This window comes from Neomonachus schauinslandi, chromosome 11, assembly GCF_002201575.2.
Source record: "Neomonachus schauinslandi chromosome 11, ASM220157v2, whole genome shotgun sequence".
In the NCBI taxonomy this organism is placed as follows: Eukaryota; Metazoa; Chordata; class Mammalia; order Carnivora; family Phocidae; genus Neomonachus; species Neomonachus schauinslandi.
In genome coordinates, this window is record NC_058413.1 from 17,670,126 (window position 1) to 17,697,400 (window position 27,275).

Consider the following 27,275-nt stretch of genomic DNA (forward strand, 5'->3'; position numbering starts at 1 on the left):
CTGCAAACACCCGTGGAACAATCAAGGTGATAGACATCCCCAGCACCTCCCAGACTTTCCTTTGTTGTTGTTGTTGTTGTTGTGCATGTGTGTGTACCTGACATGAGATCTGCCCTGTTAACAGATTGTGTAGTGGACAAAGCTATATTGTTAACTCCAGACACTACTGCTTCTCAGACTTTTGGCTAAGAGTAAGCGTATCTGCTTAGTTTTGTTACTAGCATCACATTTCTTGGTATAGGCAGCCCTGTAATTTACCTTGCCAGTCTTCCCTCATGGATGTTCCAAAGGAGTACAGTTTTTTTTTTATTCTTCTGTTAATCCCCATACATTACATCATTAGTTTTAGATGAAGTGTTCCATGATTCATTGTTTGTGCATAACACCCAGTGCTCCATGCAGAATGTGCCCTCCTCAATACCCACCACCAGGCTAACCCATCCTCCCACCCAGGAGTACAGTTTTTTGATAGCATGAATAATGCACTCTGGGCTTCCCTGTACATACAGCTCTGCACAGCCTTGTGTGGCTTCCTGGAGGCCAAGTTCCTACAAGAAGAACTGCTAGGATCAAAGACCGACTCGGTCTACCCGTTGTGAAGGGCTGTCATCAGTTTGCCTCCCCCTAACTTTGTACCAATGTCAACTCTAATGAATAGTGAATGGAAGTGCCTGTTTTCCCAAACCCTTGCCAATACTGTGTGCCATCGAGCTGTTTCATCTCTGCCAACTTGTTAGATAAGAAATGGCAGCTTATTTCTCTTGGCATGCCTTAATATGCCTCATTTTTAAATAAGATGTATTGGTGGTTTGTGTTTTCTGCTTTCATCCTGAAGTCTTTCGGTGAGCACAGTATCACAGTAGAGGGAACAGGTGGTCCTGAGGGACATCCATGCCGTGAAACACCCAAAGGACGATCCCTAACACAGGATGGAGCCCACATCTGGTGGCGACACATTCATGGATGCCTAAGCAGGGTAAAGAACCACCTCCTCCCTTTGGGCTTGTGACATCATGGAACAAATAAGTTTTAAATGCCTACTATGGGGGCGCCTGGGTGGCTCAGTTGGTTAAGCGACTGCCTTCGGCTCAGGTCATGATCCTGGAGTCCCGGGATCGAGTCCCGCATCGGGCTCCCTGCTCGGCAGGGAGTCTGCTTCTCCCTCTCCCGCTCCCCCCTCTTGTGCTCTCTCTCACCCTCTCAAATAAATAAATAAAATCTTTAAAAAAAAATACTTAAATGCCTACTATGTACCAAGCACTGGCTATGCGGTGGGGATACAGAGGAGACTAAGAGACAGCCAGTCTTTCATTCCTTCCTTTCCAAAACATGGTGATTTTGTTCACCCTTCCGGCAGCACTGTGCTGGGTCCCTTTGCATCCCAAAGAGGGTGGGTTGTTGACGGGTCTGAGTATTCAGCATCATCCCATTCCCTGAGCCACATGACTAGCTGGGGTAGGTGCGTGTGATGTAATTCTGGCCAATGACATGATTGGGGCTATCTGATAGGGGGTTTCCGAGGAGGTTTTCTTTGTGCCTAAAAGACACACACACATGGCGTGATTCTGCTTGGAGCTGCTGCAAACACCTTGGCACCATGAGGGGAGCGAGGCCAAAAGGATGAGCCGATTGCCTGACGATGGTGGAGAGGAAAGACGGAGGTTTTTTGGATCTTAGACGCCATCAATCCTAAACTTCTTCTGATGAGACAATAAACAGTTCTTCCTAATTAGCAGCTGTGATTTGAGTCTTCTGTTTCTTGCAATTGAAAACATGCTTTATATCAGTTAACCCTCATGCAGTGAGGCAAGGAATCAAATGGCCGACTTGGACTTTGAAGGACGGGTAGGAGTCAGCCCCGAGAAGAGTGTTCCAGGCAGACAGAGTCAGGCGCCTGCGCATGCCATGTTTCCATGCTTAGAAGAGGCCGAATCCAGTTGCAAGAGGACCGCTAAGAGATAACAGCGGAGACAGGATGGGGCTGGCAGGAAGGGCTGTGTGAGCCGTCAGAAGGAGCTTGAACTTTCTCTGGAGGATCCTAGGGAGCCACCGAAGGCTCTGAGAACGGACTGACATGGTCACCTTTGCATCAGCTACAGCGGGCAGGGCTAAGGGAGGAGGCAGAGGGACCGGCCGGAAAGCTGCTCCCACCGGCTTGGCCTGGGATTCCCCTGGCTTCCTTCTCCAAGTGGTGGCGGCCTCTCTCACCTTCTGTGCTCACGTTGCTGAGAATGCCTCTCCAACCTAGAAAGACTGCTGTGCCCTCCCGTGTGCCAGGCTGTGCCAGGAGACCTGACCCTGCTCCTCCAGACACTCAAAGACCCACAGGTGCAGCCCCAGTGTCCACCGACAGACAAAGGGCTACACAAAATGTGGGGTACACCTACAGTGGGAAAGGGAGGGCGCTCTGGCACCTGCCCGCACGGGTAAATCCTCAAGGCATGATGCTAAGTGAAAGAAGCCTGTCACAAGAGGACAGATACTATGAGAATCCTCTTACATCAGGTTCCTAGAGCAGCCAAACGTCTGGAAGTAGAATGGTGGCTGCCAGGGGCCCATGGGAGAGGACGGGGTGGGAAGTCAGTGTTTAGTAGGTACAGAGTCCCAATTTGGGAAGATGAAAATATTCTGGAGATGGCCGGTTGTAGTGAATGCACAGTGTGAATGTACGTAATGCCATTGGATGGTATGCTTAAGATGGTCAGAAGGGTAACTTCCATGTTATGTATATTTTACCAGAATACCAATTATTTTTAAGGCCAACAGAGTGGGCTGAGCCTAGCACTGACGGCTACCACATGAATGACGACAGAAGAAAGGAAAGTTTCCAGTGAGAAAAGTGCCAACAAGGAAAAGGGAAGAGTGGCCAGTAAGTGTGGATTTTGAGAGAAGTCAAGAGAGGGTTCGACAGATGTGGGGAAGGTGAACTCATGTTCAACTACACACCAGGCTCTGGGCTGTTTTCATATCCTGGGTGTTATTCTCTGGACTCCTCACCAAGACATTTCAGGCTTATTTTATTTCACAGATGAGGACACAGAGGCTCAGAGACTCCAAGTGGTTTTCCCAAGATCCCCCTGTGAATGGACAGTGGACTTGGCATTGGAATTCTGGAGGCATTGGAATTCTGGGGAGCCAGCGGTCTGGCCTGGTGAGAGCGCAGAACTGAGGTAGGAAGTAGGAACGAGAAGGCTGGAAAGGCAGGGTAGGAGGCTTGAATGCCAGGCTGGGTGTCTGTACTGAATTCTTAGGAACTTAGGAACAACTTAGGAATGACTGAAGGTTTGGATCTGGAAAGCTGTGCTGAATTAATTAGGACTTACGTCTTTAGGTTAAGTACTGATCCTCCCTATTAAATGCAGATGCTGGCTGAAAAGCTAAGCTTCTTAAGAACTGGCACCCACCGACCTGCTGCTAAAGATGCATGTATCTACAAGGCTCCTTGAGGGGCTTAGCCAGTGGCTGCTTTATGTTTTATCTGCAGCTTTGGTTCTCTTCCTCTCTAATACCACCCTTGTGCCTCCTCCCAGCACTCCTTGTTTCCCTTGGCAGGCAAAACAAGTCCAGTGAAGCATAAGTCTATGGCCCAGGTAAGGCTTGGCCTCAGAGGCCCTCGAACTGCAGGGGGTGATGCTAAAAGGGAGGAGGAAGCTGACAGAAGGTATGGGATCCAGTTCAGCTTAATGCGCTGACGCCTGACTTGGGTTAGGACAGGTCAGAACAACCTTTGAGTTGACAGCCCCTGCCCTCCACCAAAGCCTGCTTAGACAAGTTAGGTGCGAATAAGGGACTTCTCAATACCACCCCTTAGCTTCAGCTCAGGAGGAACTGACACAAGCAAAAGACATCTCAGTGCTGTCCTTGCAATTCATGCTGCCTTCCCACCCAGACACACACCTGCCTTACTCGACAGCAGCCACTGGCTTGAGAATGACTCACTGGAGATAGAACACCCTTCCCTTTGGAGGTGACCCAAGGAGAGCCACAGGATCAGTAACCTGAGCCAGAGATGACACCAAAAACTACCCGTGAGCTGGAAGTGCATCTCGGCATTATGGGGCCAACTGGATCATTTGCCGCCTTTAAAAAAATTACTTCTTACTCTTAATTTTGAATCATTTCAAAGATACAGAAAATGTGAAAACCAGCATCCTCTATACCACATCACCCGGATTAAACAGATTTAACATTTTATCATAGGAAGACAGCAGTATAAATACAGTGAGAAACTCACCCACACTTTCACCTCTCCCACCTTCATCTGAGGTAACCACCATGACACATACACATAAGTAAAGTCTTCCGCTCCCAGTATACATACACCCACTAATACATAGCATCTTCTGTGATTCTGAGTATCTGAGTTTGCTGTAAGCATCCATTTGTAGGGGTGCCTGGGTGGTGTAGTCAGGTAAATGTCCTTGATTTCAGCTCAGGTCATGATCTCAGGGTCATGAGATCAAGTCCCAAGTTGGGCTCTGCGCTCAGATTGAGATTCTCTCTCCCTCTCTCCCTCTGCCCCTCCTGCTCATGCGCTCTCTCTCTCTAAAATAAATAAATAAATCTTTAAAGAAAACATCCATTTGTAATTTGCCTTAAGTTCTCAATATAATGTATTTATAGTTTCTCCATGTAGAAACACACAGCTCTAGTTCATTCATTTTTAACTACTGATTAGCTTTTTGTTCTATGATTATGATGATACAGTTATGTTATATGATCACAAAGGTCTGATCCACTGAGGGATAATAGGGTTGTCTTCATCTTGTTTTGTTTTCTTTCATTTTGTTGCTTCTATGCATGCAATTAACGTCCTTGTCCGTGTTTGTTTATGCACCGATGAGAAAGTTTCTCCACAGACACCTAGAAGTAGAATCCTTAGGTCACAGTGCAATGAATATTTTCAACTTTAGTAGGTATTACAAAATTCTCTCTAAGGTGGTTGTACCCATTTACACACCCACCTGCAAATATTATTAAATTAGATCATTATTGCTAAATTGATGAATGTGAAATTTTATTGTTTTTATAATTTGTATGTTTTGATTTCTAGTGAGGTCGAGCATCTTTTCAGTAAAGTTGCCAGATGAAACACAGGAAGCCCAGGACATATGTGGTGCATCTTTTAACTTGATATATGATGTATCTTTTGTCATATACAGGATTGGGTTTTTAAAAATTTCAGTATAGTCATAAAGACGTAAAGACATTTCTTCTGTGTTCTGCTAAAAAAAAAAGTCTTAAATTTGTCTGAAATTTATAACTACATGTGGTGTGAGTTAGTAACTTAGCTTTATGTTTTTCCATATGGATAGCTATTTTCCCCAACAGAATATATTAAATTGTCCATACTTGCCTCACTAATCTGCAATGTCTTTCTACTGAGTTTATACTCCCATATTCATGTGGGTCTGTTTCTAGGTTCTCAGTTCCATTCCACTGTCTTTGTCTACCCCTCCCCCTAAAACATAGTGCTTAGTAATTATTTTTAAGAAGATTCATTTATTTATTTGAGAGAGAGGGGGAGAGAGCAAGTGCGTGCATGTCTGCGAGTATGGGCAGGAGCAGAAGGAGAGAGTCCTTCAAGCAGAATCCCCGCTCAGCCAGGAGCCCGCCATGGGGCTCAATCCCACAGCCCATGAGATCACGACCTGAGCTGAAATCAAGAGCCGGACACCTAACCAACTGAGCCACCCAGGTGCCCTAAGTATTATTGCTTTAGTAAATACTAGTATCTTATAGGATGATTTTTCCAATTTTCTCAAAAATTATCTTTGCTCTTGTAAACGAAATGGGCTTCAACATGAATTTCCCCCCAATCTGATAGCAAAAATTTATTTACAGTTATAAAAGTATTGTCAGTACATACACAAAGCCTCTTTCTATTGTTTCCAGAGTGTTGTGATGACTGCGAAGTGGTCTTAGCTCAGAAACTAGACGACATGTCTCACTTCCCAGCTCTGTCCTTTTCTAGTGCTCTGACTTTGAACTTCACGTGTTGGTGCCCTGTTTCCACATCTTCAAATGGGGATAAAAAAATAGAACCTACATCATAGGGTCATTATCAAGGTTAAATAAGTTAACATGTATAAAGAGCTTTACTTATTATTAGGTAATCAGAAAACAAAGAATTAAATGTGACTAAAGGCTTATGCTTTGATGTCAGGCTGCCTGGAATAGAATCGCCCTCATCATCCATTCATCAACAAAACCAAAACAAGCTCTTTTACGAAATGCAGAAGAGGACATAAAGCAAAGGTCTATTATATCCTATGCACAACAATGATAAAGTAAACACCCATATGATCACTGTCCAGCAAAGAAACTGACCATCGTTGGCAACTGTTAAATCCGCCGGACTGGTCCATACTACAGCCCCTCGAACTCCCTCACCCCAGAGATGAGCCCTGCGCACACTCTTAACTGTAATCAAGATGTTGATCCTTCTTTAACAACCATCTTTATCTCTATTGGTCTCTATTTTTTTGTTGTTGTTTTAAAACCTACTTTCTCTAATGTTCATATAACTATACCTATTTTTTTTTAACTGTTTAGTTTTTACATGGGATTATTTCTTTATTCTTTTGTTTTCAATGTGTCTTTATGCTTTCGATTCATCTCTTGGAAATGGCATAGAGTTCAATGTTTCAATCGCCCCGTGTCCTTATTTTCTAACCAAAGTAATTAGTCTATTAACTTGTAATAAATTTACAAGTATGTATATTTATTTGGGTTATTTGGGTTTATTTATTTGGATGTATTTAGGTTTAAAATCTACCGCCTTATTTTGTTCTTTCTATTTAGCCCAACCTACTGTGTTTCTTTTTCGTTTTTCTTCTTGTTTGCCTTTGGATGGATTGAGCAATTGCTTTCATTCCATTTTCCTTCCCCACAGTTAGCATCAGACAATATGCAATCCTCACATTCCTTACGTGGTTATCCTAGAAATTGTAACGTGCACCCCAAACTTGCCAGAGCCCAGTGCAACTCAATATCTAATCCTCTTTCCAAACCGTGCAAAAACCTTAGGCCTCTTTGACTCCATTTGTTCAACTCCTAAATGACATGCTATTTTTGGAGCGTGTGTTTTCACTTCATAATTTTAAGGGCACATCGGGCACTGTTAGTATTGTCTTCTACAACTGATGCACATTTTGATTTACCTCTTCTTTACCATTTTCTTTCTCCTCTACTCCTGCATTTCTAACCTTGCAGCTATCATGATCTCCCTTCTGCCTGAAACTCCTTCAGAATTTCCTTGACTAGAGCGATTCTTGTCTGAAAAATCTTTACATTGACTTTATTCCTTTTAAACTCTTTATTGTGAAAACTTTAGGCATAAACTAGCATAGGCAAAAGAAAAGAAACTGGTACAGTGAACCCCACTGGCCCATCGTAAGCTTCAGCAACTCCCAACTCACGGACAATCCTGTTTCCCTGGCTTCCCACCCATGTCTATTTACCCTGAATTACTTAGTGACAAACATCATACCGGTTTACCTATAAATATGTATATCTTAAGAAGGGGGACTCCCTTAAAAAAAAAAACACCATACGGTCCACCAAAAAAAATCAGCGATGGATATTAACTAAGCTTATGGAGGTAATCATTTTGCAATATGTACCTATATCGAATTGTTATGTTGTATACCTTAAACTAATACGATGTGATATGTCAATCATATCACAGTAAGACTAAAAAAAAATACCAGTCGGGGGAGAAACTATCAGCAATAATTCCTTTATATCATCATGGATCTTGATGTTCACATTTCTCCAATTGTCCCACTAGTTTCTGTTCCTACTGTTTATTTGTTTAAGCTGAATGCAAATGAGTTATTTACATTGTTATTAGTTAACTTGCCACTTCCATTTCTTCGGCTCTACAGATGTTCCCCTCCATCTCTTCTTTTTCTTGCATTTTTTGTTGCTGTTGTTATTGCAGAAACAGTCTGGATTTTGCAAACTGCAGCCCTTTACTGTCATGTAACACATTCCTCTGTTCCCTGTTTTTCCTGTGCATTCATAATTGGATCTGGAGACATAATAAAATTCAGGCTCAATTATTTCGCAAGACTACTTCATAGGTAGGTTGTGTTATTCCACCAAGAAGCATGTAGTGTCTGGTTGTTTCCCTTTGGGGAATATAAATAGGAAGGATGATCACTGCCTAGATCCACAAATTCATCAGAAGTGGGATATGGCGATGCTCTAACTCTAGCAGTCCTTCTCCATTCATCGGCTGGAATACTCATGTGAAGGGAAACTCCCTCATCAATCATTTGGTAATTGTGAAGTACAGTTTACATAGGAAAGGCAGAATAACTGATTCTTTCCCTATCGTTAACATTTCCAGAATGAGTTGTTCATTGGTATCTCCCAAAGGTGATTAATGAGATCATTATCACTATAGAAATTATGCAATTAAACATATTTGATGTGTTTCAATCCATTACAGTTATTATCCTTATTGATGCTCCAATTGTTTCCATCAATGGTCAGTGGGAGCTTATTCAAGTTGGCTCCTGAGTCCTTTTGACTGACTCCAGTAGCCTTTAACAGATTCTTTGCTTTTTGGTGAGAAAAATATTCCAGGCTCACCCTGTATATTTTTCCAAAGATCCATGGTAATTTTTGGTGGCAAGTGGTATTTAAAGACCATAATCTGGGCACCAGGGGTGCTTTTCACTACTGGGTTAGTCATTGTTTCTGGACTTTTCCATGGACAGAACTAGGAAATGTGTTCTTATTTTTAAAATAAAATATATCACAAGAAGAAAAACATTATGAATTGATACTGATACTTCCAATTCAAATTTAGCAGTACAGAGTGTTTACTTACCCTCATTTATCACTCGCACACCAAAAATCGTGGTCCTCAATGACACCGGCCTATTTATCCATTGGCTTTAGCCTGCACAGGGCCAGGACCAGGGTGAGGCAAGGGAGGCCCGTACAGTGCGGAAGTTCAGGAGCCACCACTCTCTGGCTAGTGCAGGTGCATGAGAACCTCCTCACCCATGTTGGACCCCACATATCCACTGCAGGAAAACTGAGATAAAAAGTTCTGGGTTGGGAGGTTGCATTAAGTAAATGAAGATATACAGAATGCTGTGGCATTACCTACCTCGAGGGACAGACGGGGAGTGAACTGTCCCCAAGCCCTTCTTCTTTAACTGAGGATTCCAGGGCAGCCCCCTCAACACTTCCTGCAGCTACTGCAGTGTTCCTCCACCTCTTCTCCTTCATTAGATGTTTCTCCTTTCTTTCCTGATCTAGGAGCTCCCTTGTATATCAACTGCAATCAAATTATCCTACCCTAGCCCACCACAGGGGCTGAAGGCAGACCAAAGCAATTTTTTCAGACAATTAAGAACATGGGGATGGTATGTGATTAAGCATTATGACCTTGCAAACTATTATTACACATACTGAGGTTTCTTTTCCCCATGGATATCGAAACTAACCAAAGAACAGGGCATCTACATTTAAAAAAAAAAAAAACGAAAAAACTCCATGATGTAGATGCATGTAGAATGCATAAAATGAAACAGTCACACATTAGAACTACCACTTAGAATCATTTAGTGTGCAGGACATATTATGCAATAATTTCTTAGCTGTTTGGGATAAATAGTGTCGGACTATCTCACAAAGTTTGCATCCCCACACATATATTTGGTACTGGAGGGTTCTCATGCCAGGTCACATCATGTAGTCTTTTCTTGATGACACTGGGCTTCAAAGACCAGTGTAGGGGGCCCTGGCTGGCTCAGTCGTTAAGTGTCTGCCTTCGGCTCAGGTCATGATCCCAGGGTCCTGGGATCAAGCCCCACATCGGGCTCCCTGCTCCACGGGAAGCCTGCTTCTCCCTCTCCCACTCCCCCTGCTTGTGTTTCCTCTCTTGCTGTCTCTCTCTGTCAAATAAATGAATAAAATCTTAAAAAAAAAAAACAAAGACCAGTGTAAACCAGCATCCCTTTGGGTAATGGATGCTTATGAAAGAGAAAAATGCTTCTTAGAGATCATGATTTAGCATTATTGGGATAGAGCCCAAGTGTCTGCATGAACCAGCTCGCTCAGTGATTCTGCTACAGAGAAACCCCACTCGTGGGTGTTCTCTTCCTGGTCCTGGCTCATGGCTTGGGTTTTGAGTGACTTTTTTCTTTGAATTGATATTCACCCTTTACTTGGCCCTATTGGTAAACCAGATACAGAAACTCCTTTCTTGTGCCTGTCAGTGACAGCAAATCACCTTTGCCCTAGGGTATGTCTCCTAATCTGGGTTTAGTCCTGATACCTACTATTACCAGGGGGGTCTGGACTTCATGGGAGAAAGGTCTTTTCTGGCTACCTTCAGGACTGCACAGCCAAGCATAGCTGTCAATTTTAGATAGGTTTTAAAGCCACTCCTGGTACCAGTCTGACTCACCAGAAACACTTCAATTATATAAATTTCAAAACCAAGTATTAGGAATATAAATAACTTCATTTTCCTGAGAACTAATTATTACCCAGAGTTCCTCTGCATGAGTTTCCAGAAGCCCAGAGCTACTTCCACGGGGCTGGGATCTGGACACTGAGGTAAAGGGCACTGGGGGACACAAGTCACAAAGGTGCAATGGGCCTGGTTCTAGCTCTGCACCTTGCCTGGTGTGGGCTTTGGGCAACAGGACCTTTCTTTCTCGGAACCACAAGGATGCCTTCATTCTCTATAGCTGAGGACGCTGTCTTGCAGGACTCTGGGGAAAAGTCAGGGAAAGAGTAGATGAGAGAGTGAAGAGCTGTAGTCATCCACACCTTCCACAAGTATTTACTGGGCGCCTACTATCTGTCTGATTGGCTCAGGAGATACAGTGACAATCAAAGCAGACGTGATGTCTGTTTTCGGGGAGCTTAGAGTCTGTTGGGGTAGGCAGACAGACACTGAACCAATCAAATAAATACCTGAAGCTGTGACAGGGGTCGGCGCTCAGAAGCAGAGGGTCAGTGGTCAAAGCCACGGACGCATAGGCCGGGAGCTCACCGTCGAGGAGCATGGGATGGGCTATGAGCCAGAGCTGCTCCTGCCGAGCGAAGGCAGCAGCAACAGGACTGATGGGAGGCAGCACGGAGCCAGAAGGGTGAGGCTAGAGGGTCACAAGATGCCGCCCAGGGAGCCGGCTGGGAAGGACACCTCGGGGTCTGGACCTTCATACCTTGCGCCCTGCCATGGGTATGATAGCTCTCATGCTGCGACCCCCTCCCCCCCCCCCCGTTGTGTACTCATCGGTGTATCTGTCTCACTCTCAGGACAGGTGTGAGGGGGCAATGCGGCCCAGTGGTCAGAACACAGGCTCTGCAGCAAACAGACTGGGTGTTACTCTTGGAGCCACCACATACGCCCGTGTGACCTCGGGCAGCCTTGGTTTCCTCTGCTGCGGAACAAGGAAATAGTATTGCTTACCTCCCAAGATCAGTATAATGAGTTAATACGTGTGGATGTTTGTCGAATAGGACCTGACACATAGGAAGTGGGGAACAAACACAAGCTATTCGTATTAATGGTGCGCTAAGCACTTTGTATTGTAATGGCTCCACTTACTTCTTGCAAAAACCCTATGATAGTTACTGTAATTACTGATACTTTACAGATAAGGGTTCTACCATTCATTAAAAAAAAAGTGTTAGGTTTAAGGGCGCCTGAGTGGCTCAGTCGTTAAGCGTCTGCCTTCGGCTCAGGTCATGATCCCAGGATCCTGGGATCGAGTCCCGCATCGGGCTCCCTGCTCGGTGGGAAGCCTGCTTCTCCCTCTCCCACTCCCCCTGCTTGTGTTTCCTCTCTGGCTGTGTCTCTGTCTGTCAAATAAATAAATAAAATCTTTAAAAAAAATATGTTAGCCTTAAATTGCACTACTGGGTATTTACCCCAAAGATACAAATGTAGGGATCTGAAGGGGTACATGCACCCCAATGTTTATAGCAGCGATATCCACGATAGCCAAACTGTGGAAAGAGCCAAGATGTCCATTGACAGATGAATGGATAAAGAAGATGTGGTATATATATTCAATGGAATATTATGCAGCCATCAAAAGGAATGAAATCTTGCCATTTGCCACGACGTGGATGGAACTGGAGGGTATTATGCTGAGCGAAGTAAGTCAATCAGAGAAAGACATGTATCATATGACCTCACTGATATGAGGAATTCTTAATCTCAGGAAACAAACTGAGGGTTGCTGGAGTTGGGGGGTGGGGTGGGAGGGATGGGGTGGCTGGCGGATAGACATTGGGGAGGGTATGTGCTATGGTGAGCGCTGTGAATTGTGTAAGACTGTGGAATCATAGACCTGTACCTCTGAAACAAATAATACATTATATGTTAAAAAAAAAAAAGAAGAAGAAGAAGATAGCAGGAAGGGAAGAATGAAGGGGGGGAAATCGGAGGGGGAGACGAACCATGAGAGACGATGGACTCTGAGAAACAAACTGAGGGTTCTAGAGGGGAGGGGGGTATGGGGATGGGTTAGCCCGGTGATGGGTATTAAAGAGGGCACGTTCTGCATGGAGCACTGGGTGTTATGCACAAACAATGAATCATGGAACACTACATCTAAAACTAATGATGTAATGTATGGTGATTAACATAACATAATAAAAAAATATGTTAGGCTTAGAGAACAAATAGACAGTTACAGGGAGGGGGATGGGTGAAACAGGTGAAGGGGATGGAGAGTTCACTATCACAATGAGCACTGAGTGATCTCCGGAAGTGTGGAATCAGTACATTGTGCCCCTGAAACTAAGATAACGCTGTATATGAACTGTACTGGAATTAAAAGGAAAGAAAAAGTAAAAAAGTGTTAGGTGCTGTGCTAGGAGCTAGGATTGGCAATGAGCAGAAGAAACACAGGCCCTGCTCTTAGATGCAGGAAGAACAGTTAAAATGCTCCTGGGCCCCCACTGACCGAGCCTGGGACAGTTTGAGCCTCCACATAGACAATGATAGTAAAAATGATAAGGTGTTGAATAAAACAGAAATTTGCGAGTCCAACCTGATATAAATAAATGAGCACACAGATAAAGGTGCGGGGGAGGACTCTGTTGTGTTAGAATGCCGACTAATGAATGCAGAGGAAATGGTGGAGTTTTGAAAAACTGCCAGTTGACAAACATCATAGTAGAAACTGATTCAGGCAAGAATTGTTATTCCGGGCACCTGGGTGGCGCAGTCGGTTAAGCGGCCGACTCATGATTTCCGCTCAGGTCGTGACCTCATGGGTGGTGAGCTCGAGCCCCGCATCAGGCCCCGAGCTCAGAGTGGGATCTGCTTGAGTTTCTCTCTCTCTCTCCCTCTGTTCCTCCCCGCCATGCGTGACCTCTCTCTTCTAAATAAATAAGTACATCTTTTTAAAAAAAGGAATCGTTAACTGATGCTAAAACCACAGGGTGAAGTTGACAAGGAATGGGATATTTACCTGCTCTCAAAATACTTCTTAATTACAATGAGGAAAACCCTTTTTTTCCCTAAGTTAACCAAAACTCTATTTTTTTTAGAGTTTTAATTTAAATTCCAGTTAGTACATAGAGTGTAATGTTAGTTTCAGGTGTACAATGTAGGTGATTCAACACTTCCGTACATCACCCGGTGCTCATCACGACAGGTGCTCTCCTTAACCATCACCTATTTCACCCATCCCTTCCCTCCCCCACCACCTCCCCTCTGGTAACCATCAGTGTGTTCTCTGTAATTAAGAGTCTGTTTCTTGGTTTGCCTCTCTCTTTTTTCCTCCTACTGCTCAGTTATTTTATTTTATTTTATTTTTATTTTTATTTTTTTTTAAAGATTTTATTTATTTATTTGAGAGAGAGAGAGTGAGAGAGAGCATGAGAGGGGAGAGGGTCAGAGGGAGAAGCAGACTCCCCACTGAGTGGGGAGCCCGATGTGGGACTCGATCCTGGGACTCCAGGATCATGACCTGAGCCGAAGGCAGTCGCTTAACCAACTGAGCCACCCAGGTGCCCCCTGCTCAGTTATTTTAAAATCCTGTCTCTATAGTAGAAAATCCTGGCAGATACCACCTTAACCAAGGGGTGAAAGTGAACATCACCAGTGAGGGACAATGACACCATGTGCCTTCTGATCCGATGTGCTGAGAAGGTCACGATATCGCTCTGTGGTATTCGCGTCAAATATTCATAACCGTGAATTTAATCATGAAGAAACTGCAAACGAACTCAGATTTAGGGATGTTCTACAAAAGAATTGGTTTATACTCTTCAAAGATGTTAAGATCATGAAAGACAGGGCGCCTGGGTGGCTCAGTTGGTTGAGCGACTGCCTTCGGCTCAGGTCATGATCCTGGAGTCCCAGGATCGAGTCCCACATCGGGCTCCCTGCTCAGCAGGGAGTCTGCTTCTCCCTCTGACCCTCCCCCCTCTCATGTGCTCTCTCTCTCATTCTGTCTCTCAAATAAATAAATAAAATCTTAAAAAAAAAAAAAAAAAAAAAAAAAAAAAGATCATGAAAGACAAGGGCAGACTGGGGGACTATTCCAGATAAGAAACTTGACAACTAAGTGTAACGTGTGATCCTGGATCCAGGACAAGAAAAAAAAGAGAGTTTTCTTTTTTGCTATAAAGGACATTATTGGGACAATTGGAAAAATATGAATGTCTATAGATTACATCATAGTATTACATTTATATTAACTTCCTGAATTTGAGAACAGCACTGTAGGTATGAAAGACAATGTCCTTCTTTTTAGGAACACACACTAAGAGGTACTAAAGGGTAAAGGAACTTCATATTTGCATCTCTCACATGGTCCAGAAAATAAAAAAAAATAAAATAATAGTAATGTATGTGTGTATATATGTATATATATATATAGATAGATCGGATAAACCAAGAGATAAAATGATAAAGCAAATGATGTAAAATGTGAACTCTTGGGGGATCTGGGTTAAGGATATACAAAAGTTCTCTCTACTATTTTTGCACCTTTTTTCCCCTAAATATGAGATTATTAGAAATTAAAAGCTATCAAAAAATCAAGGAAGCTTCACCCCTGCCCCCACGCCTGTCTGGGGGAGAGGTGGGGGCAGCGGCGAGGAGGGGGAGATGTGACCCCAGGTCTGCAGAACACGCAAACCTGCCCAGGTGGCTGTGCCTCTCTGCAGACAGAGCAGTTTCCGGCTGGCTGGGGAAGGGTGCTGACAAGAAACAGTATTCCTGGCCCTTTTCCAGTGCGGGAGGAAACAGTGAGAGGAAACAGTGAAAGCTCTGCAGGGCTGAGGAGCCGGCACCAGAAGCAGAGGCGTGGGCAGGAGGTGGAGTCCTGGCAGTGTCTGTGGCCAGCAGGGCTTGTTGGGGACCAGAGATTTGCTGCCCTGAGGCCCTCTCCCACCACAGGGAAAGGGGAAGGAGGGACTGGAAGGGACTGGGAAAAAGAGAAAGGGAATAACTAACGCTCACGAGCCACCCACCATCTGCCAAGCACTGTTCTGGGTGGTTTACGTTTATTACCTCACTAATCCTCACAGAAGGTTCTGAGAGGTGAGAGAGGTTCTGCTATGATTCCCATTTTAGAGATGAGGAAGTAGAGGCTCAGAGAGGTAAGGACAGAGATTCTGTGTAGGGGCAGGACAGTGGAATAGAGATGCTAGCTGATTTTTATGCTGAAAGCCACAACAACAAAGCTGGTTAAAATAAGAACTTAAAAAAATTAATGAAGGATCTGGCAAGAAAGTATAAAACATTCAGAAGTCAAAATCTAGGTGAAATTAGGAGCCCAGAGAGGTGGGCAGGGCAGGAGGTTGCCGTTCACCTTGCGGGCATTTGTCAGATCATGTGACCTTGGCTTTGGTTCTCACAGGCCAATAAAGATGAGAAACAAGGGTCAACCCAAGGTGGGAGACTAATGTAAGACACCAGCCCCCCACAAAGCTGATCTCCATCAGATTAGGGGGAAACTAGGAGTACATCCCCCCCGCCACCGCCCGCCCCACTCATCATCCCCACTAAAACCTACAAAGAGATCTTAGCACTGAATTGAGGAAGCAAGCATTTTCCCTGAGAATTCATAACCTCAAATGTGCTGTCGGTGGTTTTGAAGCCGGAATTCATATTCCCTGGTTCAACTAAAACATCTAAGCTGAAGTTTTAGATTGAAGTATCCCCCCAGAGATTTTGGTATGAACGCTGAAGCAGGAAGAAGCAAATTCCCTCTTCCTTCCTGGACGTTCAGAAAGTGAAAAGGTAAACAGAAAAAATAATGCAGACTCCATTACAGAAACCACAGATTCAAAAATACATAAAGACTGGCAGAAACAAAGATTTCACACAAAAGCCATGAAGGTGGAGAGGTGAAGAACAAGCCAGCCCAGGAATGGCCAACTTCAAAGAACTCAGGCCAAAATACTCCACCTTTAACCAAAGGCCTACTCTGACGATGAGTTTCTCAACCTCAGGCACATAATTTTTTGTTGTCGGGGCTGATACACTGTAGGATGTTTAGAAGCATCCCTTGGGTTCTACCCACCAGATGCCAGTAGCATCAATCCCCAGTCTAGACTGTGGCAACCAAAAATGTCTCCAGACATTGCTAAATATCCCCTAAGGGGTAAACTGCCCCTGGTTGAGAACGACCAACCTAAACTAATGAACCTAGATGCTAATAATAATGAACACAGGCTACAGATCTGAGAAGCAAGAGTAGAGATAGAAAAGCCTCATTGCAGGTGAGGCTTTTTTTTTTTAAGGGGTGCTGAGGGGTTGCTCCCCTTTTATTATTGACAGGAGGTTTCTCTAACGGGAGTGTGACACCCCTCCCCTGTGGGGCCATTGTCCGACCTGTGCATTGTCCCTTCAAGTACCCTCTCAGAAGAAGAGCCCCCGCATCCGCCTGCCAATGCCTTGTCAATCACAGAGGACGTTGAACTTGTTCACGAACTGGTTCACGGTGTTGCAGGTTGGGGTGACGCAGCTAATGTGCGGAGAAAATAGTACAATAACCCAGTGGCAGCAAATCTCAGAAAGAGCCAGCAAAATTACACTCCCTGAAAGAAACTTCTACAAATATCTGGGGCATGAAAATCCAACTCATTTTATGGCACATAATTTTTTAAATTGAGTTAGCACAGAATCAATACAAAGATGCTAAAAAAGGGGTGGGGGGGAGGCTGGGAAAAATCCACAAAGCCTGCCAGATAAAGAACAATGGCCAGGAAAAAAAAATGTTCTCACGGAATAGATGAAAAAATCTGACTAAACATCGTTCTATGAATGCACAAATCTTACTAAAACAATTGCCTCTGTGAGAGAAGACCACAAAGCAGAAATAGGACAACAGATCTTAGGGGATCACTACCAATCTACAGCCACCAAACACCCGAGTGTGCTCATTCTCCCATGAGTAGGACACACTCAACCCTCCTCCTTGAGGGAGACACCAAAGTTACCGTACTCCAGATCTTTGAGTGATGCACAGACCTCTCTACCAGGTTCAGATGTGGTTCCCTGTGGTCTGATGACCTGCAGGCTACAAGACAATTCATTTGTCCCACCCACCTGACCAACAGGCAATGGTGAAGCAGAGAAAACAAGACTGTAATAGGTACCAGCTACAGAAGACAGGACATGGGCAATGCACACTAGTCCTGGGCAGGGACTGTGAGGACTCCTGCCCTGGGAGTGGATGGTCAGTCCTCTGGAAGACTCCCCCTTGTCTTCTGTCCTCATCTGAAGTGGATGACAGAAAATATGTCTTCCTTTAGGGCTGTGTTGGGGCCTAAACACTTATGGGCTTTTGTGGTTTCCTTGGATAAACAATTCCCTGGATGATTTATTAGGGATCCATGTCTGTTTGCTTCCTGTCCTGGTCCTGAGCCGCTGCCATCCTTTGGGGTGGGAAGCTGATGTCCCCACCCCAGTCAGGAGAATGGGACATTCTTCTGATGTGGGAAAATCTGCTCTGGGTCAGATGGGTGGTGAACAGCCTCTGGCCCTGCTGCAGATGAAGGCAAAGGCCTAGCTCATACAAAGAGATCCAGAGGGAATGCAATGGTTTAGGGAAGACAGGAGCTCATTTCTCTCTCAGCTAATGGCCCATCTTGAGTCCTCATTCCTCCTCCACAGGCAGCTCAATGTCATGAGGTCCCCAGGCCTTGCCCTCATGCTGGGTCAAAGGCAGACTGCAGGCAGGCCTACATTCTTCTGGGAAGAACAAGAGGGACATGCCCACAGTCTTAAAGCCTCAGTCCAGCATGGCATGCACTGCTTGCTTGCTGAGTCCAGGAAACTCTGGCACGTGGCCATGCTCACTGCAAAAGAGGCCCGAGGGATTCAGTCTAGCCCCGTGCAGAGAAAGATGCAGAAAATGGATTTCAGTGGACCACGGGCAGTGTCAACTCTGCTCTGTCCAACTGGCTACCGGATATGGGTGAGATCTCCCTTCCTACCACAGAACACACTCACCCCCTCTCCGAGCACGTCAATCCCAAATTCCATCTGGCTACACTCCAAGCCAAAGTACAGTTTATCTGGGAGAAAGGAAGTCCTCTCTAGAGCCACATATGGTTCCTCATGGCCCAGTGACATGTAAACTTCAAGATAGCTCCTCTGTCCCCACCCCCCCCACCCCCAGCAGCCTCCTCCCCGCACACCCAAGTACAGTGCTGGACAGGAATGGGGAAACCACAGTCAAACTCCCATGTGGAAAAGGGAAGAAGAGAAACACTCAAAAGTCACCAGTACACGCATGCAAAGATGTTCAGCATCACTCATTATCAGGGAAATGCAAGTCAAAATCACAATGAGATACCACCTCACACAGGTCAGGATGGCTAAAATAATAATTAAAAAAACACACACACGCACACACACAAGAAACAAGTGTTGGCGAGGCTGTGGAGAAAAAGGAACCCTCATGCACTGTTAGTGGGAATGCAAACCGGGGCAGCCACTGTGGAAACCAGTATGGAGGTTCCTCAAAAAGTTAAAAATAGAACTACCCTACGATCCAGTAATTGCTCTACTGGGGATTTACTCAAAAAACACAAAAACACTAATTCAAAGGGATACATGCACCCCTGTGTTTATAGCAGCATTATTTACAGTAGCCAAGATATGGAAGCAGCCCAAGTGTCCATCTGTGTAAAGAAGTGGTAGATATATACAATGGATTATTACTTGGTCATCAAAAAGAAACCTTGCCATTTGCAATAACATGGATGGAGCTAGAGGATATCAGGCTAAGTGAAGTCAGTCAGTCAGAGAAAGACAAATGCGATTTGATTTCACTCATATGTAGAATTTAAGAAACAAAACAAATGAGCAAAGGGGGAAAAAAGAGAGAGAAAAAAAAACCAAACAAGAAACAGACTCTGAACTATAGAGAACAAACTAATGGTTACCAGAGGGGAGGGTTGTGGGGGGATGGGTGAAATAGAAGACGGGGTTAAGGAGTGCACTTGTCGTGATGAGCATGGGGTGATGTCTAGAATTGCTTAATCACTATATTGTATGCCTAAAGCCAATATAACACTGTATGTGAACTATAGTGGAATTAAAATTAAAAAAAAAAGTCACTGGTGCATAAGAAATTATACTGGCAACTGGTGAGGACTTGCTCTGGCAGATGAGGCTAATCTGGCCAACCCAGTTCTGGAAAATTCTTCCTTCCCCATCATCCTCTGTGGCCGCTTCTGAAGTAGGTATTAAAAGGTCTGACCTCCTTGGGGCTCAAACAATTGTAATCACAGGTCAATTCCTACTTTTCTTGGCAATCCCCTCAAAAGGCTTCTGGACTAGGTGCTTCTAGCTAGTTCCAGGTGCCAATAACCACACCCAAAGATGTTTTTTCAGCAGAGTTCTGAAGCCTGTTTTATTACTTTGTTTCCTGCTCTGGCCCATCTAAACATTCATTCCAGCCACCCCGGGGGAATTCTGAAACAATAAGTCTGAGTGGGAAGACAATACCCTTAACCTAACCTCACTCCAGGGCTGGATCCTGTGCTGGGCCTCCTGGGTGGTCTTCCAGAAAGGCTCTAAGCCACAATAGCTGATTTCCTTCTACGTGGATGACAAAGAAGGGTGGGTGGCTTTCACCTCTCAGGCGCTGTGTTTCTAGATATTCTCTATTCCTTTCCATCTCTCAGGTCTTTTTTTTAATAATCTGCTGAAAGCCACAAAGAACAGCAACCAGTATACACTGATATTCCAGCTCTTTCCAGCCACTTCTCCTAGAGCTGCGAACTCAGCCAGTACATGACCGGCCTTCCAAAGCGTCATAAAAATGGTTTTATCAGCTGTTTTTCCAAGGTATAACAAGAGTCTCCAACTTTCCAGCCTGCAATGTCTGCACCCTTCCCACCTGCAGCAAAACCACTAAGTCAATGCCTCATATTGTAGGGGTTTTGCTAAAACAGCAAATAATAAACTGCCAGTATTGTTCTTTGTTTATTTAGGGTCAGGGAAGGCTGCTATAAGAATGAGAGCCCATAATGATTTGGTGGCTCAACGAAGAGGGAAATGTGTTTCTTTCACATGTAATAGTCTATGAGGACCATTCCAGATTGGCAGGCTGTTGGGTTCCAAAAGTCATCCAGGAGCCTGGGGGCCTTCCGTCCTGTTGCCCTGCCATCCTCTAGGCCATTGGCCTTGGCAGCTTGATCACCGCTGGGTTGGAGGCGCATCCAGGTTCCCACTTGTGGGAAGGGGAAAGAAAGCATGGGGGTGGTGGGAGGGTACACCTGAAGGCCAAGGCCTGGGAGAATCACGCTTCCCTTGCCGGTATATGCCACTGGCAAAAAACTTAATCACATTGAGAGACCTCCGTGCAGGAGCATCTGGGACCTAGAGTCTGGCTGTGTGCCCTGGAGGAAGGGGAAAATGAGTGTTGGTGGGCAATTAGCAGTCTCTGCCCTGTGCCTGGGAGCTGAATGGGCAGGTGGTCCTCCTGAGTCATATGGCCTTGAGCATAAGTCGAGAGGACGTTTGTCTCTGTGGGAGGCCCTGGTCCTCTCACCCCACACACGTGCTTACTGCCCATCCAGAATGCGGGGCCAGCAGACCACGATGACACACGTTTGCTTGGCCAACTTTGCCGGATCTAAAATGTACTCTACAGTACTCTCTAAAATGATGCCCAGCCTCCTCCCCTGTGCAGGTGGGTGCCCAAGAGAGACACATGGCGGCCCCAGGAACCTGCTGGGGGATGGAAGGGTGTGCTAGCCTGGAGTCTCCAAGAAGCAGACGCCAAGAGAGGATTAAGTGTGCAAGGATGTCATTAGGAGACATGCATGTGGGAAATGAACTAGAAGGAGCCAGTGAAGGCCTGGGGGACTCAGCAGGGCAGGCCTCGATGCAAGAATGACCCCGAGAGGAGGAGATAGGGAGAGGTGACCGTGGCAGTCTAAGAAAGCTTCGGCAGACCCACTGGGAAATTCTCGAGCCAAAGTCGACCAAGAAAAAAATCGGCGTCTCCTGGGAATGGTTCTGTCCTCGTGTCCCCAGCTGTGCACATGGTCATTGGTGGGGAGCAGCTCGTGGGGGCATGGGATGGATGTCAAAGCCAGGGCTGCTCTGATAAGTGTCTCCCCTGTCCCGAGAGGTCTGCAAGGCCCATTCTCACGGCTGCCATGGGAGGTTACGGTGGGAACTGGGGTTCATACTCTAGACAGAGGCTTTGAAAATTTTGAAATTAAAAAAAAAAATTAGACTGGGTTGCCACCCTGCTCACCACAGACAAGCTGGGTGGCATTGGGTGAGAAAACGAATCGCTCTGATCCTTATTGGTTTCTTCATCTGTAAAATGCCTGGGAAATGTAATCAGGATCAAAGTCAAGTTCCCGCATGAGGTGCTTGCTAAATGGTGCCCTTTATCCCCTCCCCATTTTGCCAGAGCTCAGTGGGTCTAGGGGCTACTCCACATGTGCTCCCTGAGGAAGGAATCCCAAGTCCACGGCTGATCCCAGTTCCCTGGGACAGCAGCTAGCCCCTTCCTCTCAGCCCCACAGCGAGTGGGCCCAGAATCAGTCCGGAGTGGGCTGCAGAGGCTAAGCTGGCTTGTAAACCAGTCTGAGAAGCACCCTGATAAATCTCTCTCCCAGAGCCAAAGAGCAATACTTAGAAGAGACTGTCCCGTCCAGGCCTGGGAGGGCCACTTGTTACCTCCTCTGGGCTCCAGCTTGTTTGAAAACTCATCACCCAAGCTAGGGCTGTGGGCTGAGGCCCAGGTGGGGAAGGGAAGGAAGGAGGCGTCTCCTTGGACAAGCCTGTAAATCCCAGCGGCAGACGGCAGACGGCTGGGCAGGCTTCCACCCACCCCAGGCACACGTCGGCGCTACAGCTCCTGAGAGGCGCTGTCTCTGGTTTCTCTCTCTCCCTGTGCCCGTTCTGCAGAGCACTTTCTCGGCCGCCTTCCCTCCCTCCTACTCTCTGTGGGCCCCTCCCCCCACCCACCTTTCTTCTCTCTCTCCAATGGTGGCCCTGATTCTTCTCCATCTCCTGACACCTCCCGGGGCTCCTGGAGTCTGAGTGTGTAGCTCTCTGTACTTCCCCATCTCTGGAGGTCTCCGAGTCTCCCTGTCTCCCTCAGGGGCCTCATTCCTCTCTGTCTTGCTGGTTCTCATGCTGTCTTGCTCCCTCGGAGCCATCTCTCTCCCTCTGGTTCCTCCTCTTCCACCATTTGACCTCCCAGCCCAGCCGCCTCCTTGGAGCTGTATGCTGCCTTGGACCGCCTTCAAGCCACAAGGAGCAGCCGAGCCCCAAAAGTTCCATAGGGACCTTGGAGGAGCGCCCCGATGCCCCATCCGCCCTCCTTCTTCCTCTGTGCACGGCAGACCTGTTCAGAACCAGAGGGCCACGCACCCCACACCCAGCCTGCTCCCTCTAATAATACAGCCTCCCAACCTCCGCCCCCTCCCCCAACCCCTCTTGGGGTCACTGCCTCTTCTAAACTTCTTTCGGTATCCAACCCTTAGAGCTCATGGCTAGTTACAAGCGATACTAAGAAACTGGGACAAATAGGACATCGTTTTTATACCAAAGAGAGGGGAACTGGCTTAATTAAATGTGCAGTATCTATTCAACAGAATTTTATAAAAACCATGATGTAGAGCCATACGTATGGGTGTTAAATACAAATCCAGGTAAGCCAAAAGCAGATTAAAAATAGTATTTAGAGCATAAACCCATTTTGTAAAAGAAAAGAAATATGCATAACATCATAATTTACTTCAGGGTGGTGAGAGTATGGGTAACTTGTTTTTTATTGTGATGAACAAATAAAGCCAACCAGGACATAGGCCAGATAGGCACTGATCTTCTTCACTGCCCCTTTATTGATTTTAACCCAACAAACATTTCTGAAGCTCCAACTGGGTGCTCAGCCCTTCCAGCAGCCAAACAGGAACTGGAGTGATCAGATATGCAACAGATCCTATGACAACCCCTGGAGACTGGCCAGGGTGACCCAAGGAGACCCTTCAGGTAGGTCTTCAGCTGGGGTTGGTGCTGAAGGTGAATAGAAGAGGCTCTCGGGGGCAAAGGGTACTGGCAGGGGAGGGGTACCCAGAGGGGAGCTGGGTAGCTAGGATCTCAAATGTGAAGGGTGTGAACCCCACCCCCCCAGGAAGGCTTGGGGCACCCACCAATTAAACAGCAGAAACAGGACCCACTGCTCAAGACGTGCGGTAAGACAGGGGAGGAGGATGAGGGACTAGAATAGGGGGGGCGGTTCTCAAACCAGCCTAGCCAGGCAGCAGCAGAGACTGGAATCAAAGCCTGAACTCACCGCTGCCTGGCCAGGCTGTGGCCCTTGAAGTTAAGGGCCTTCTGTCAGGAACCCCCACCACAATGAAACTGTGGCCGTGGACTGCAGGGGCCAGTGTGTTCCCAAGGGCTAGGCAGCGCCAAAGACCCCTGCCCCCAAGGCCCTGGGCCTGGCCTCCTCTGTTGGAGCCAGATGGGAGGACATTCTTTCAGGCCCTGTGGGTTCTATTTTTGTTTCTTTGTTTCACTTCCTCGGCTCTCTAGTTTTCTGCAGAGTCTAGCGCTAGCAGTCCGCGCTAGGAGAGGTGCGGAGTCAAGAGGCAGTTCAGTTGTCCTGCGGGGCCGAGCTGAGCGCAGCACCAGCCCCCACCACCAGAGGGCACCCGAGCACAGAAACTGGCAATTTCGAGAGAGAAGGGTAGCGAAAGCACCCAAGCTCTCCGCGGATCTCTGAACTTCTCAGCCTAGGGCCTGGCCACGGTGGGTCAGCTCTGGAGTAATCCTGGAGGGCTTGGCTGGGTGGGGGCCCCATGTGTGGGGACCTGCCCTCCTCGACCGAACGTGGCTTATTACATAGATCGCCACCTACTGCCAGGTGATAGTGTTACACTGCCAACCCAGAGGGTTTAGGGTGTAGGCAGGAGTGCGGGGCAGCTGCTGGAGAGCACCGGAAAGGGACCCGTGTGATGGAAGGAGCACTGGACGCGGAGTCAGGACAGCTGACTGCGCCGCCACTACGTTCCGTGTGACCTCTCCCTCTGCCCTGTTTGTTTTCTCATCTGTAAACAGAGGGGGTGGGAAGACTTGGTGGTACCCAAGCGCCCTTCAGGCTTCCAAAGATATGCCCCACCCTCCTTGAAGTGGCCTAAAGAGGGCCACGGAGGCTGGAGAAAGGGGACCGAAGAACCGAAACGGCCGCTGTCTGCTTGGGGCCAGTGCAGGGGCGCCCGGCACGGCGCTGAGTCAGCACGGGAGACGCGCAGCACTCTGTCGGGTCCCACCACCCAAATATCCCCGCCCAGGTCTCCCGCTGCTGGCCCGGGCAGCGCCCCACCCGCCGCCTGTAAGGGGCGCCGAGTGAGTGGGATCTTCCGCGGTGAGTGCGGGACGATGACCCGGCCTCCCTGAGAGGTCAACCGCACCAAGAAAGGTTCTCTCCGTCCTCACGGCGCCGACCTTCGCCTCGCGGGCGGCTTCGCTCCATCCCGGACGCTGGCGATGGGGAACAGAGCAGGGAGGCAGGAGCGCTCTGGGCCGGGTGTGGATCCACTTGGGGCGGCGGGTAATGGCCCCGGGCACCGCGGGCGCGACCTCGTTCCGGTGATTGAAGCTTGTGGAGTTACCTCCACCCGGGGATCCCTGGCCCCACATTCCTGCCACATCCTTCTCCCACCTCCCCCAGTCTCGGGAGCCTGGGCCCCGAAGGTTCAAGAAGTCAAGAGCCTGGAGAAATGCACTGTGCAAATATATTGACTTTATTTGTCTCCGTTCGGGAGCCTCACAGACATATCCAAGTAAAAAGATTGTTAAATAAACGCCGTCAGCCATTGCAATGCAAAAATAAATATCAGTCCTCCGGCCGCAGCAGCAGCTGCGCTGCGCCCCAAGTCCCATCGGCCGCGCCTAACAATTATAAAAGTGTTCAGCGAGAGTGTGTTGGCGTGAGTGTGAACGGGTGTGCGCTGGGGGGCACGGTGGAGCGGTGTGCAAAATCGGAGTTGCAAACCATCAGACAAGGGCGTGGAGCGGCTCTCGGGGGAGCCCCGGCGACCCAGGGCCGACTCAGCGCAGGCGCGCCTCCCGCACACACTCATGGCAGAGTCCGTACTGGGAAGAGTTAAAAAATAAACATTTACAAGGGCAAAGAAAGCGGCCCCCCTCCCCGGCACCCCCGCGCGCTCCGGCCCGGCACCAGTGCAGCGCGGGGCGCACCGAGCAGCTCGCAGCCCAGCGAGAGGTCCCGGTCCTCGCGGGTCCCGGGGCGCGGGGCCCGGACCCTCTGGGGCTTGGTTCGCGGGTCCCCCGGCGGGCGGCGCCCCTCACAGGGCCGAGTCGGAGTCGCTGGAGTCCAGGCTGTTCCTCAGCTTGCAGCTGCTGAGCTGCTCCCTCTGCAGCGACAGGCTCTGCGTGCTGCGGCGCAGGCACTCCAGGCTCTGCAGGAACGACTTCTTGGCCTTCTCCTCCTCCATGGGGGACACCCCTTCCTCCTCCACCTCCTGGATCTCGTCGAAGGTCACCGGCTGCGTCTTGAAGCGGGACTGGCGCGGCCGCCGCAGCCGGCCCTTGCCCTTGGACAGCTTGGCGGGCCGCACGGGCTGCGGGAACTCGTCGGCCAGGCACACGAAGTGTGGCATCACCGCCTGGTAGCTGGAGCAGATGCCCATCAGCTCGCCGGGCTTGGCGGCCGCCATGGCGCTACCGGCGTCTTCGGGGCCGGGCGGCGGGGCGCCGGGGCTCTCAGGGGGCGGCCGCTGCGCCGGGGCCCCCCGGGAGGCAGCAGCCTGGGGCTCGCCGGGCGGGGGATCCAAATCTGCTGCGGGGTGGCGGCGGCCCTCGCGGGCCCGGGTCGGCGTTCCTCGGGAGGGCGGGCGGGAGGGCCCGTCGGGGGGCGCGGGGCTCGGCTGCTGGGCTGCGCTCCCGGGCGCTCGCCGCCGCGGCTGTCACCGTTTGCCCCGCGGCGGCCCGGCCCGCCGCTTATATAGCCCGCTCCTGCCCACACGGCCGCGAGCTCGGATGACAGCGAATGCCATTTAAAGCGTGCGCGCCCCGCGCCCTTCCGCCTGACGTCGCCCCGCCGCTCTGGGAAAGTAACGGCCCTTTCCCCAGCGCCGCCCGCCCGCCCGCCCCCAGCCAACCCGGCTCCGGAAGGCAGGCCCCGCCCGCGGGGTTCCGGGAGCATCCGAGGCCCCGGGAGCACGCGGCGGGGCGGGGTGGCCGGAGAGCCGGCGGCGGGGTGGGGCTCGGATCGGCCGCACTGGGGGCTGCCACTGTCCGTCCTGGGATCCCCAAGTTCGTACGGACCGTGGTGGCCGCGGCGGCGCAGGTCCCCTCCCCCTCCCTGATCCCAAATGCACACACTCAAGACGCTGGTGATTCCGCGGCGGGTTCTGCGTTGGGTGGAGGCAGCTCCCAGCCCTCCTCCAGCGGGGAGAGCCGGGGCGCCGGGAGAGCCGGGGCACCTGATTCCCCAGAACTGAGTTCGGAGAAAGGGTTGGGTTTCTTCTCTGGATCCTTGTCACCCATCCCCAGACAAACGCAAATCCATATACACACACAAACACGCACAGAGCCATGCACGAATAAAGACGCACCCCGATTATTCCATCCCGGTTCTTCCCTTCCCTAGCCGCCTTCTCTCCGTCTCCTCACAACCCCACCCCCAAGTCCCTCGGGCACCAGCCCCCTATTCATTCTCAGAAGAATGACACTTGGATAGGCACTAATAACAATGATAATAACTACAATCTGGAGAGCTTCACTGCAAGCCAGCCAGTGAGCTTCGTTTTACATATATTAC

General features: G+C 48.4%; 1 protein-coding gene across 1 annotated transcript; it reads right to left on the bottom strand.

The window, feature by feature from the left end:
- Nucleotides 1-24,981: 24,981 nt before the first annotated feature.
- C11H11orf96 (chromosome 11 C11orf96 homolog) lies at nucleotides 24,982-26,343 on the bottom strand. Its single transcript, XM_021684757.2, has one exon. The coding sequence runs from the start codon at nucleotides 26,167-26,169 to the stop codon at nucleotides 25,798-25,800; it is 372 nt and encodes a 123-aa protein (XP_021540432.1). The 5' UTR covers nucleotides 26,170-26,343; the 3' UTR covers nucleotides 24,982-25,797.
- Between the last annotated feature and the right edge of the window lie 932 nt (nucleotides 26,344-27,275).